Genomic DNA, 13,848 nt, shown 5'->3' with positions numbered 1-13,848 from the left:
GGTAGTCTAAGCCTTTCAATTGCTTCTTTCACTTCTTCCCTTATTTCTTCTCTTCTTTTCCCATATGATTTCCCTTTCATATATCTTCTCTTCCATTTCATTTCTAATATCATTTATCTGTCATCCATTCTAGTATTTATTGCTTTTGTACTGCTTCCATTTTCTGTTTCATTCTTCTTTCATTTCTTCCTGTTCTTTTTTTTTGATGTTCAATTCTTCTTTCGTATCGTTTTAAGCTGCTTTCATTTCTTCTTGCCCCATTTTCATTTCTTCTTTTCCTTTTTCCATTTTTTGTGTCATTTTCGCCATTTTTGCCATTAATGCCTTTATTTGTTCCTCTATTTTTTTCTTCGGTATTTCCGGTTGTAACTGGCATGACAGAACATGCTTTAAAGCTCTGTATAGTCTGATGCCTGTTATTTTTTATTGTACTAATAGAACTAGTCCCTAAAGCCTAGACCTATAGTTACTATTAATGTCGCAGGAATGTGTGCAATTATTCTTGGTTATATTCATTTTCGTTTTCAGGTTTTTTTCTATTCAATCAATATTTTGAATTTGTTAATTCAATGAAAGACATTCGCGTATTAATAAATTTAATCAACGGTTATTTCCGTTATACGTGTGATACTTTTCTAAATGCGTGGCATTGTGAGGAAATGCAGGTTATTTTGAACAACAAAAGAACTTCCCGTTCAAGGCGCTACATAATAAAAGTACAATGAACTTCCGTGGAGCGTTATGCGAGTTAATTTTTTTTATGATTTAACCCACAAAGGCTTATTTTTTGTGGATGATCTGTTGGGCTAATCACATTTACAAATTATGAATCTTCATAGTAATGCTCCGTTTTTCTGGAATACTTAAAAAAGAGTTAGGCAAACTGTACGTTTAAAAAAAACAACAAACAAAAGCCTCGCCTGCTTGGCCTCACTGGGTTACTATGTAAAGTAAGTCAAAACTTCTCAATCGTTACGCGCCGAAAAAAGTAAAATTGAAATCTAGTAAGTAGCAAGTTAAGAAATTAAAAATAAGTAGGTAGAGGCATTAGTTGCTGTTTTTGACTTCTTGATTTTAAAGCTTACAGCGATACACATCAGTGTATTGTTACTATGAACTTTTTCTGATGTAGTTTGGGCTTTGCAATGGATTTCGCTGTTCAGAAATTATGCCTATTGTTTTCGATTGTCGCATAAAGTGTATCATTTAATTGCATGTTAGAACGCGATCAAAAAACGACTTGTTTTTCTTTTATGGATATGTAGACTTCAAGCGTCGATTTAACTAATTTTCGCTCATACCGTAAGCAACAGTTTGTCGAGGCTTTTCCTTCCCAGTCTCTCGCAAATCATTGGAAATTACCAAACTCGATGCCTTTAGCTCGTAATCAAGTTGCACACGGGTTGATTTTAACTAATCGCCTTTAGTCGCTTATTTTACCATATTGTTCGGTTATGGTTAATTCTAATCTTTTATCGTTTTAAATGGACCAAATATAAAGATGATGCATTTCGGATTAGTTTCAATTGCAACAAGAACATCGCTCGAATTTGCTTTTTTCCGTGTTTTATTTAACACCTTGAAAACGTATCCATTAAAAATTAGGGGTAAATTATATATATATAATAAACATAATAACCAGACGGGGTGTTGATACTATTTAAACGTTATTGTCAGGTATATATACCAATTATATGTGATCACCTTAATAAACCAATAATATGCTACACATATTATCTACGCACAATTATGCTACACATATTATCTACGCACAGTTATGCTACATATATTATCTACGCATAATCCCATAATAATCGCATGATAATCGCACATGCAACGCAGCGCAGCGCATCGCATCGCTTCGCTCGCCACTGCACTTGTCAACAGACAACTATATACTACTACATCTTCAATCTCACCCTCACATGTTTTTTTGTGGTTCCTTCTTTGGTCAAAATATGGAAAGGCAATTATTACTGGAGTAAAGTTTTGATATATTCGTTATAATTTATATTTTGTACCTTATAATAAAACTGTCATTGTTGCCACCGTAAAGTGAGAAGTACATTTTATAGTTTTATAGTCATCCAACCGAAGTTTACCGTTTGAAGTTAAGGAGCCAAAAACCGTAAAACATTTTTTAGAAGTTAATATTTATTTATAGCTGCAGACGCTACCGCAATTGACACGCATGGGCACTATCATGCGTTATTAAGTCATTTTTCTGTTTCCGCCATCGCTTACCATAGAGGTTTGTGATGTATGACTGGATTATGCTTAGTATATTTTGACTTGACTTCTTCCTAGAATAATCTTATAGGTAAATATTTATTCTTAATTTCAATTCAAGACCACTGTAGAATGAATGGTCCCCTTCGAGTAAACATCCTGTTGTTAGATGAGATGATTGTAAATAATAATTTGGAATTGGTAAAATATAAGATGTGATTCTATTGTCATGCCTAGAATGTATCAGATACAAAATGCTTAATTGCAGATATCATATCATATCATCATCATTTGAAAAATAGGACGTGATGCAGAAAAACTCGTACCAATACTTCTGACCATATTTTCACATAAATAAAAATGTAATAAAGTTCAATAAATGTAATTTAAATTTTTTAAAGGGTGTTACGTTTTGCTCAAAAGATTTTGAGGTTTCGGTTAATTTAGGATAGTTTTCACAGAAGCAGAAAATATTTCCAGATATATGAAATTGTAGCTCGTGCAACATAAAAGTAGAAAATGCCAACAAAGAAATGTGTAAATTCTATGTTTGGTCTGCCTTACCTGTTCATGCAATATAATCAGAAAAACGATGATTAATATCGAAAAGAGCCTTGTAGCTTCTCTCAATCAAGTGTTATAGTATTAAATGTGATTATAACATGCAAAATGTTACAGTGTACCAAAACAATTATTTCGTTTTCGTTTCAAGCCCCTAATGACAGATAGGCGAAATGCTGAACAAATTTTACAGGCCCGTAGTACTATAATAAATGCTAATTAATCTACCAGGACAAACTTTTTTATTTTATATATTTAAAGAGTATAACAATAAATCAACCCAAATTTTATCAAAAATTCTCATGACCACTATAAAATTAATAATTCTCAAAAATATTATGATTTTCATTTTATTGAATAATTTGTGTTTTCTGTGAAATGGGCATCTAAAACGAATATAAAATTTTCCGTGAAGTTCTTTAATATATCTGCAATTTGTTATCTCAATTAGAAAGTCTAATTCAAATGAAACAGAAAAGGAAGAGTGTAGTAACATGTCAATGTAGTATTTTTTTTTTCTGCCTTTTTCAGAATTAAAATAACACTAATGAATTTTCAGCAGTTCTTAATTTTCTTTTTCTTTTAGGTAATTTATTCAAACTATTTAATAGGTACACATGTTTATTTCTAATAAAATTTTTTAATTGCGACTTTGACGATTGAAACTTGTTTTACTGATATTTTAAATTTTAGCGTGAATGAATTCCATTTATGAATCATCATCAACGTTCATAATCTAAATAAAGCAACAGTTTAAATATTTTTTTATCAACTTACCTTACACATATCCGCGTTATCGTTGAGAGCTGCGAGATGCAAGGGTGTTCGGCCGTCGTTGTTTTTAGCGTTTACTTGACTAGGTCTTGTATCCAATAGCCATTTTACCAATTCCCTGCGACCAGACGAAGCAGCGTCATGGAGAGGATAATCGCCTTTAATGTTCTTCAACCATAAGTTTCCATTGTGGTTTGCTAAAAGTTTCACTGTTTCAAATTGTCCTTTGGCACATCCACAATGGGCTGGACTTCGACCTTTTCGATCTTGTCGATTTGGATCAGCTCCGTGTGTTAGAAGAAGTGCTGTTGCGTCAGCGTGACCTAATGTGACGGCGTAATGTAGTGCTGTGCAACTACAAAAATAAGCAGTATTATTCTAACATAGGAATTCTACGATAAATAAGACAAGAACGACAAACAGTACGGTAATGTATTGGAATGTTGATACTAATAACAATATAAGAGTGAGACAGTAGAGAGGTAGGCGATGAAAATAAAAAGCCAGAAGGACTTAACAGATATTTGAGTGGACATATCTAGATCTTGATAAATCATGTTCTGACTTCATGGATCTGGCCAGTCGGGGCAAATTTAATGGCTTCTTCAGTTGAGAAAAACGTGGACGCAAATTTAAGTTCCTCGAATATGTGAGCCTGTCGGGGAAATAGTCGGGAAAACTGTCTGTGACCCGATCACTTGAATCCCTTTGAGAGTCTATCAAAAACAATTCAACATGCTGTGTTGGATAAATTGTAGAGAAAATGGGGTAAATTTTCGTATCTCAAAATAATTGAGGGGTATATTTCGGTGGCTTGATCATGTGTGAACCTCGATTAAGAGTGTAACATAAGGTTTCTTTGGGTTCTCCTTACGCAGAGGATGTTTTTCCAAAATTTTGGCTTATGTTCCTGTAAGGATTCGTAATTGTTTGTTAATCCCTTCTCCGTCACATACGTAAGAGAACATTGAAGTAATAAAATTAATATTTCAAAACAGTGTGTCACAGTGATAAGAATAGATCAGTAATTTATCGAAACTATTTGAAATGCATCGCAATTTCGGTATTATTGATTGCTCCAATTTGACGAGTTAAATCGTGTGCGTGAAAAAGTATTAGTTTACAATGTTTTATACGTCAAATGTCGAAGACAGAATTGCCTGCGACATGTTGTATCTTACATATTCGCAAAATTCAGGCAATCAAGGACAAAAGTCGTTTGAAACTGGTATAATCAGTATTACATTATATTTATAATCGAGATGTCGTGTTATGTTTGCAACATATTTCGTGGTGTGCCATTTACTGTCAAAGGAAGTGACACGTCGAAGACATGTTGTCGACATGTTGGGACTAAATATCGCTTACGTCTGCGACCAGTTTTACGTTTCTGGCGATTTAAAATAAAATAATAAGATTTACATACTCAAAGAAAATACTTCTCGCATATTAAACAGTGATAACTCCTGACTGTTGTTTATAAAAATAAAATCGCTAGTCCTTAGAATTAACTTTAACTGAAATAAGGTCAACATTACGAACAAAACCTTTGAAAAATACTTACCCATTGCTGTCTATAAAGTCTGTTGTAGCTCCGCAAAGGGTAAGTAACGTGTCTATACAGTCTGTATGCCCTCTAGAAGCTGCACAATGAAGCGCACTTAGACCGTCCTTATCGACTGCTTCTACAGATGCTCCAACTCTTGCTAAAGCCAAAATTGCCTTAGAAGAGCCGGCACTTGCAGCCCACAGCAGTGGTTGCCTCTTCTCATTATCTTCTACAGATACATCCACGTTTTTCTGCGATAGTAATGTATTTAGAACCTCTAAACCTAATGCTGAATTCTTCTCCTAAAAAAGAAATAATGACATGCTAAAGATACAATAGATGGGATAGACAAGTTTAAAGGTCAAGAATAATTCTTTCCAGAAATGATATTAAGTGAGCGTTCACAATATTGTAAATTATTTGTAGATATAGCTAAACATTTAGAATGTGTTAAAGGTGGGGTAAAAAATTTGAAATCCACAATTCTAAGAAATGAATGATTTTTCATAGAAAACACGTTTTCGAGTTCTACACAGTGGCAATTTGTGAGGAATTTCGAATCGCAAAAATCGATAAAGTGAATTTAATTTCATTTTAGTGTTTTATACGACAGTAAAATTCTTCACTTTTACGTCCAACTCAGCTTCTTGGAATTTTTCAAAATCGAAAATTATTCTAGCGTTACTGCTCAGATTAATAACAAATCGAACGTTATTTAGTTATTGATAACATTTTTATGAAAACAGCTGTAATTTATTAAGGTATCTATAATCTCGACGCTGAGAAAAGTCTTTGAAGCATATGTGAAGTATATCCATTGGATTGGAGCTGTCCTACGTTGTTTATGAGCGGCTTTTTGGTCAAGGGTTTCACCCACTTCATCGAAAAAGTGAAGATCTTGAATCTACAACCTGACGACATGCTCGTAAGCTTTGATGAGGTGCCCCCCTTCATTATAATTTTTTTTATAAAGGAGACCCTTGGATACATACAGCTATGGGAAGCCCTTAGTGTAGTGGTCCTAAATTCTTACATGGAGTTATTCAAACTTTCTCTTAACTCTGAAGGTTTAAAACCATGACACTATCGTCTTCTTCTACTTCACATTAATCCTATTCAGTCCCACATTCAGTTCACACGGAGAAAGAAAACAACGGATAACTAACGTTTTTTAATGTACTCGTCACCAGGAAATCCCATTGATCCATGGGTCACATAATAAATAGCTCTAATCCAACGATTGTGCTTCACAAAAGTGTATATGCCCTTCATCCCATGTGAACATTATCTGTGACATCTTCATCACCGTCCATAGGAAACGCTTCCTTATCATACATCAAGCGAGGCATGAACAGCATTGGAAATTATTCAATAGCTTCAACATAAATATTTTCTTCAAACTAACACAACAACTACGAAACTTAATAAGATCAGTTAAAGATTCTACCGACCCCTTAACGTCTGCCGGTGTTCATACAATGCCCTGTTCTTGTGGAATAGTCAACATTGGACTTAAAACGTAGTATCAATACAATAGTAGCCTAACACAAACGCAGTTGTCATCTCTTAAAACTCGAGAAATCTGCCCTATTGGAACATTAAATATAGGATTCCAGACATGCTATCAGCTACGATGGAAATACTAATTTATCTACAATATTCAAGAGTCAACATTGGACTTAAAACGTAGTATCAAGACAATAGTAGCCTAACACAAACGCAGTTGTCATCTCTTAAAACTCGAGAAATCTGCCCTATTGGAACATTAAATATAGGATTCCAGACATGCTATCAGCTACGATGGAAATACTAATTTATCTACAATATTCAAGAGTCAACATTGGACTTAAAACGTAGTATCAAGACAATAGTAGCCTAACACAAACGCAGTTGTCATCTCTTAAAACTCGAGAAATCTGCCCTATTGGAACATTAAATATAGGATTCCAGACATGCTATCAGCTACGATGGAAATACTAATTTATCTACAATATTCGTAATATCACATACTGTTCATAAAGATATAGAGAAGTCATCGACATTTACAGGCATCTGATGAATCTCGACAGGAAAAAATAAGGACCACGATTGGTGTGCTACCTAGCCCTAAAAAAAATACGCAGAATGTATCGGACCCACCGGAAAGTCATTCAGATACACCGAACGTTTCCCAGATGAGCTTATCTGATGCCGACGCTGCCACGCCAACCCACCAAACCAAACTAAACTTTTGGGTGTTTCATTCCCACCAGCCAGTAATGCTAGTGGGCGGGCAGTCCCTCCGGGCTATGCCGGAAGGTAGGGCGGAAGGCCCTCTTCAGCCTGCTTTCAGGAATCGTGGGAATGGATGGATGGTAGTTCGGGTGAGAAAGTTGAGACGGACGAAATGAAGACAGAAGAGAGTGAAAGATTATCTGTGGAATATTACTGCCTCAGCATTTGCCTATGTGATCCAAGGAAACCACAGAAAAACTTGGACCAAGGCAGACGGACAGACCCGGAATCGAACCGGCGTCCTCCCGAATGCTAAGCAATGGTCTAGACCTATAGGCCATGCCGCTCGGTGCCAACCCACCATTCCACAGTATATATAGCAGTATTTAACCAGCATTTAACTTTCGCCGAGCGGCATGGCCTAAAGGTTTGTAGCACTGCTTAGCATTCCGGACGACACCGGCTCGATTCCAGGTTCGGCTGTCCTGGTTCAAGTTTTTCTGTGGTTTCCTTGGATCACATACAGCAGTAATAACAGCCACAGATAATCTTTCACTGTCTTCATTCCAATCATGACCCACCTTTCCCACGATTCCTAAAAGGAGGCTAAATGGGCCTTCCAGCCTTACCCTCCGGCGCAGTTCAGAGAAACTGCTCGCCCACTAGCATTAGGAATTAAATCCTTAAACAATAATTCAGTTTTTATTCTATTCTCCATTCAGTCGCTGCCGAAACATTGACGTGTATAATCTTCGCTCACATTATCAACCTGGTCCCACTAAATATACCAGACGCAATTTCCTACGAAACGTCCTAACTTAATCTAATCATTTACGCCAAAATATTTCCATCCAAATCATAATTCTAGCATGGATTTTGCGAGTTTTTGTCTTGATCGGTGTAACTTTTTACAAATATTACATTTCATAACAAAATGAAAATGAACGGAACAAATGTATAATTATTAGTATAATACTTACGTCACCACACATTTGAGCTGCGTAGTGAAGTGGATAGCCGCCATGTATGTCTGGTGTGGAAATGGGTGCACCGGCTTCTAATACGGCTCTCAAAGCAGCAGTCTCCCCACAAACTAAAGAAAACTATTTATAGCAATAAAAAATTGTATATTACTAATATATAAAGCTATATATTCACATGGAATTCCAAAATTGTTGTAGAACAGATAACCTTCCGGAATCGCAAATTATACATAGAATGACAACTATTTTTAGTTAATTCATAAAGAACTGACTTTCACGCTTCATAATCTAGATAAATATGGATACAAATAGTAAATATTTATTACCGATTTGAATTTTTGTTTCGTAATAATAAAAAATCGAGTTTGTCAGAAAACCGAGTTCCTGAAAGCATGTTAGAATTTCTAAGTTATTTAATGTAATAGCGGACTTTAAATACGACATAATATTAAAGAAGTTGGAACTGGGTAAGGTACCTACGAAGATTTTTAGAATTTTTCAACTTTTTCCATCTAAATCTCTAAGGAAGTCGAAGTAATGGAGAACCCAAGATTCCAGTTTGAAGGTGAAAGTGAAGGACATTTAACTTCTGTTTAGAACAGTAGAACGGATGAATATTAATATGTATTAGACAAAAGCAGAATAAACTGCTAACTATAGTATTTAGCCGTTTAAATCGAAGACCAATTTTAGGAACTTCATGTGACGAATTGGATGTGATTGTACTTTACAATCTTTTTATAGCTTCTTTGAAAACTTAGGCCGAGCTATACGAACCCCGGATCAATTATCTGTGATTTAACCACCACTTTACGTTGAAGAACTCTTCTTTTAGGCGATTCATTTGTTGACTATTTATAGTATATGTTACCGGAAATATATGAAATCTAAGAATTGGATACAATTCCTAGGAAATGTATACAATTCCGAAGCTATTTAGGAAATGTATAAAATATTGTTTCAAAGATTTTTTAATATACACACATATGTGTACATTTCCTAGAAACTGTATGAAATTCCGATATTGTACTAGGAAATGTATAAAACTAATGATTTTTGTGAATCAAATACTCTAACATTTCAGCCCAGGGCAGGGGCATTAAATAAATTCCAATCTGTCATAAACATTTAGAAAATAACAATATTTTATACATTTCCTAGGAATTGTACATATATAATACAACTAAACTAATATGTTGAAGACTGAAAAAGCAACCTCAAACAAAAATATTACTAATCGCTATTGAGCTCTAGCCGAAACGCAAACTCATATGTTTTAAGTTATTTTCTCAGGAATAATTAACAGAACCTTATTGTGTTCAAAATTAGGTTTCGCCATCACCTTTTTATATATAGGTGATTGGATTTACCTTTTAATTTAATTAGATTTAGTTCAGCTAATTTACCCGAACACTAGAATCTGCGGTCTTCTTCTACTTCTACACATCCATAAATAGGATTTTCATTTATCAATTAATTATTACAAAGTCTAATTACAAAAAACACCTAACCATATAAAAGAATTCAATAGCAGAGTAAGACAGGGTCATTTGTTTTACCGTGAGCAGCAAATAGTAACTGTCCGCATGGACCATTTTTTTCGAGAAAGAAAAGGGCTGAGCGACTTTAATTTCCTTTGTTCTTAAACATTTAGTTAGTAATTAAATTTGGTAGTATATTGGCCAACGCTTACAATTAGTTCGTAGAAGAGGTTACTAATGAGATCATGCATGATTTGTCAACTTCATATTGATAAGATGTAACGTTCTACATTTCAATTATTAAGGGTTACCTGAGGCTCCATTTTTTTTAAAACAATTGTTTGTTGGTAAGTAACAAACATTCCTGGTATAATTGTAAAGAAATTCAAATGGCACAAGTAAAAGGACATAGTAGCGTAATAAAATAAGCGGATATATAGTTTAAATTCATCTCTGAAGTTGAAAATTGTATAATTTCGCAGTAATTTAGGTAATGTGAGTCGGTTTTTAGGTGAATTTATTTGAAAAAACAAACTAGGATATTACATAGGTAAGGTTAGTAAAAGAGGACGTAAAATGAAGGATAGTAAAAAATTTAGTCCTTTTTAACCACTTCTGTGCTAGCGATCGGTTAATTTGGAAATTTAAAAAATAAAGTATTTGGAGCATGACTCTGTAAGGATACAAAACATGGATGGTGATCGCAGCGAATAGGAATACTTCGAAGTGTTTAAGTTGTGGTGCTATAGGCGGATGACGAAAATACCGTGAACAGGGTAGTGGATCAGGTGGTAGAGAAAAATGGATGTAGGGAGGCTCTCATGTCGTATACCAACGTGAAGCACATACCCAGAAAAGGCTGAGACCATGATGAAGAAAAGGTCATGGCAATTTTCATGGGTAGGAAATATTTCACGAACATCCACTTCAATTTAAGTATTTAAAAATGTCTCTCAGTAGTCTTGAGCAATTTGTTCGCTCTGCCTTTAGGTCACTTGTGGAGATAAGAGACCTAAATGACCACTCGACTTCCTGGAGACCTGGAACTAGATACTAGGGAAACTGCAGTGGAGGAATTCATCGCGGTCAACAGAAGCTTCCGCTTAAACCGTGTGTCAGATCTTACTATTTGGAGAGAGAGCCGTACTTCTACAGAGGACCTTACCTGCGTGGTGGACCCAACTGGAAAGCGGAGAGTGGATTGAAGTGTCCTGGATGTGGAGTCTCTGAGCGATCATAAACTGATCGGCGTTATCTTACATTTACATGGGAAACAGGACTAGTGATTTAAAATTTATGATCACACCTTAGGAAATGGAGAACTTGGAGTTTGTTCTGCACAACACTATTGGGTGGAAAATACATTCGACCTTTGGGATCGACATAGTACTACTAAAATGTTAATGAACGCATGCACGTGGTCATTCTTCCTGAATCGAATAAAAAATTATGAAAAAGCATAGGTGGAATGAGGGGATCGCCGATTAGACGGCAAGATGCGTCGCGACGAGAAGGGTTCTCCAGAGAGTAAGGACCATAAACATCGCCCCACTCGTAGTACTGCCGCATGCAACAGGAACTCCTATGCGAACTTAAGGCTCTCAGCAATATTATGAGAAGGGCTAAATCAGGGAAGGGATTTCTGGAGGAATATGAGCACGATCCATGGGGCAATGCTTATCGCATAATTTGCAGGTAATTATAGAAGAACCTACTAGAATAGTATTGACTCTTGAGCAAGCACAAACGGAGACGAGACGTTCGTTCGGAAGTTGCCGACCAACTGGAAAATGAACGAATACAATGAATGTAACTATTTTTTCCCCCTGGAAGTGGTGAGAAGAGTGTTAATCATCCCGTCTGTTCACGTTGATTGCATTGGACATAACGAATGCAGTCAACAGCATATGTAAGTTTAAAACATATGTATGGCATTTTCTCTACTTCTTTCTATTAAAAATTGGAAAACACGATGTGTTTCATTTGTGTTTCATGTAACCTGTATTTTGCATTAACCCTTTATTCAAATTGCAGTAAATCCTGAGCATTACCATATTTAATGGTGGAGCTATAAACTGAGAATAGGATTTTGCTTGACCTCTCTAGTTAAGTTTATGAATAAATTACTTCAACCTTGATTTTCTCCGCAGTGACCGATGACGTCAACACATCGATTTGGATTGTCCCTATTATTCACAATTCTTACTTTTTTTGAACGTGCTTGAATTATTTGCAAAATTTACTTCTTTGCTGAACAGTTTTGACAGATTTTAGATAAAAGTAATTATTTCCTTATCATAGAAATCTTAAATAAGATGAGATTTGGAAGATAAGAAACGAGATAGTAGAATTAATAGAAGACGAAAATACAAGAGTGGGATAGATGAAGAAGAATTAAAAAGTTATAAGCATATTATTTACGTTGTCCTCAGAAAGACTTCAGAAAGGAGCAATAAGTTAACTCGACGCACTTATGTCTCTCTCCGTACATTAAGCAACTCATACAGCTTCCGCTCCTATCTCTAGCCTTCTTAGTCGCTCCGATTAAAAATATCTGTTCAAAGTTTTTTTACCTACTTTTACTAATTACTGGTCAAAATTAGGGCTACCTCAACAAACCATAACCTAAACAAAAGCTCAGGCAGCCTAAATTGATCGCTTCGACACAATCTTCCTAAATGACGACTAGACTCCAGTAACAGTCCATTTTCTCGGTAACATCTATGATTAAAAGCCCGATAATAAATTTAACTATTACAAAAAGATGTGATAATAAAACCCTAGGGTTCATCGTAGAAGATATACCTTCAATTACAAATTGTTTCGAACATAACAGTTTTATGTTTGTGATTGTTTTAAAGTATAAAAAGTTGAGATTATTTCATTCGTGTAAGCGTGAAATGTGTATTTGATTTGATTTGGTGGAATTTCAACCACTTGCGATTTCTAGTACGTTACTAAAGATAAATCTGTAAAGGTCTAGATGAGGGTGGGGGGATCGAAAGAGGAGGTCTTCCCCACCACTGTACCATAAAAGTTCGTGGCGGTCTCACCTCCATAAAAAGTTATGGGAGTTCAAAGTTAATAAATACGCCAATTTTTATACATTTCTAGGCATGTAAATATTTATATAGTCATTCTTAAACAATATTGAAAGGTAAAACTAATGAAAAATAGGTTCATAAAAATATTGAGAAAGTTATATAAAACATTATTTAAATATCTTTATCAATAGGTTAGGTTAGGTTATCTTATCGTGGGTATCGGGTTTTGTTCAAGTGACCACCCTCTTTCGATCCCCCACATCCACCCGCTTGAAAATATTATTTTGTTGAATTTTATTTGAATCATAGTGTATGAAAATTGTCAAAATAATCAACTTTCAACCCCCACAACTTTTTATGGGGGTAGGACCGCCGCAAACTTTTTATGGGGTTTTACTCAGGTGACCACCCTCTTTTCAACCCCCCCCCCACACCCATCCCCGTCCCCAAAGGGGGGCATCCTCTAGATTTTTACCGATAATTCGTATTTATGTACCCTATTCATAGTCACCTATTCCCCATTTTAACAACTATTTAGACGTTTTAACGGGTAGTTGATTTGGAACAGTACAGAAAACAATCATACCTGATGCCCAGTGAACGACCGTATGTTTTTCATTATCCACTGCATTAACGTCAGCTTGATTTGCAAGTAGAAACGTCACCAGCGGTAAATTTCCCGCAATGACGGCAAGATGAAGTGGCGTGAAACCTTCTTGGTCCTTTTTATCTACTAAATCTGATGCGGCCATTACTAGTATATCAGCAGCCTGCGCGGACGTTATATTATCACTGATGCAACAATAATGTAGGGCTGTTTTTCCACTTCTATCACTTTCTAGAAGAGCACTGGGCTGCAAAAAAATAAAATCCTCAAAATCTGATCATGCATTACACACTAATGATTTTTTAAATGTTAAGTTTCTTAAAAATATGTAATAGTTTGTCGAATTACATATTTCTCCGATATTAATATTGGTACGTATTCTTGTACATATAGAAGAATAAGCTAA

General features: G+C 35.3%; 1 protein-coding gene across 1 annotated transcript in view; it reads right to left on the bottom strand.

The window, feature by feature from the left end:
* Window positions 1-13,587, bottom strand: part of LOC108742645 (ankycorbin) — a 32,738-nt gene extending 19,151 nt beyond the window's left edge. The window contains exons 1-4 of the mRNA XM_018477918.1: window positions 13,422-13,587; window positions 8,308-8,420; window positions 5,129-5,415; window positions 3,568-3,919 (exon numbers count right to left, since the gene is read on the bottom strand). Coding sequence (XP_018333420.1) covers window positions 3,568-3,919; window positions 5,129-5,415; window positions 8,308-8,420; window positions 13,422-13,587 — 918 coding nt within the window. The remainder of the gene's footprint in view (window positions 1-3,567; window positions 3,920-5,128; window positions 5,416-8,307; window positions 8,421-13,421) is intronic.
* Window positions 13,588-13,848: the final 261 nt, after the last annotated feature.

This window comes from Agrilus planipennis, unplaced genomic scaffold (genome assembly GCF_000699045.2).
Source record: "Agrilus planipennis isolate EAB-ADULT unplaced genomic scaffold, Apla_2.0 scaffold343, whole genome shotgun sequence".
NCBI lineage: Eukaryota > Metazoa > Arthropoda > Insecta > Coleoptera > Buprestidae > Agrilus > Agrilus planipennis.
This window is presented reverse-complemented; position numbering and strand designations above follow the sequence as displayed.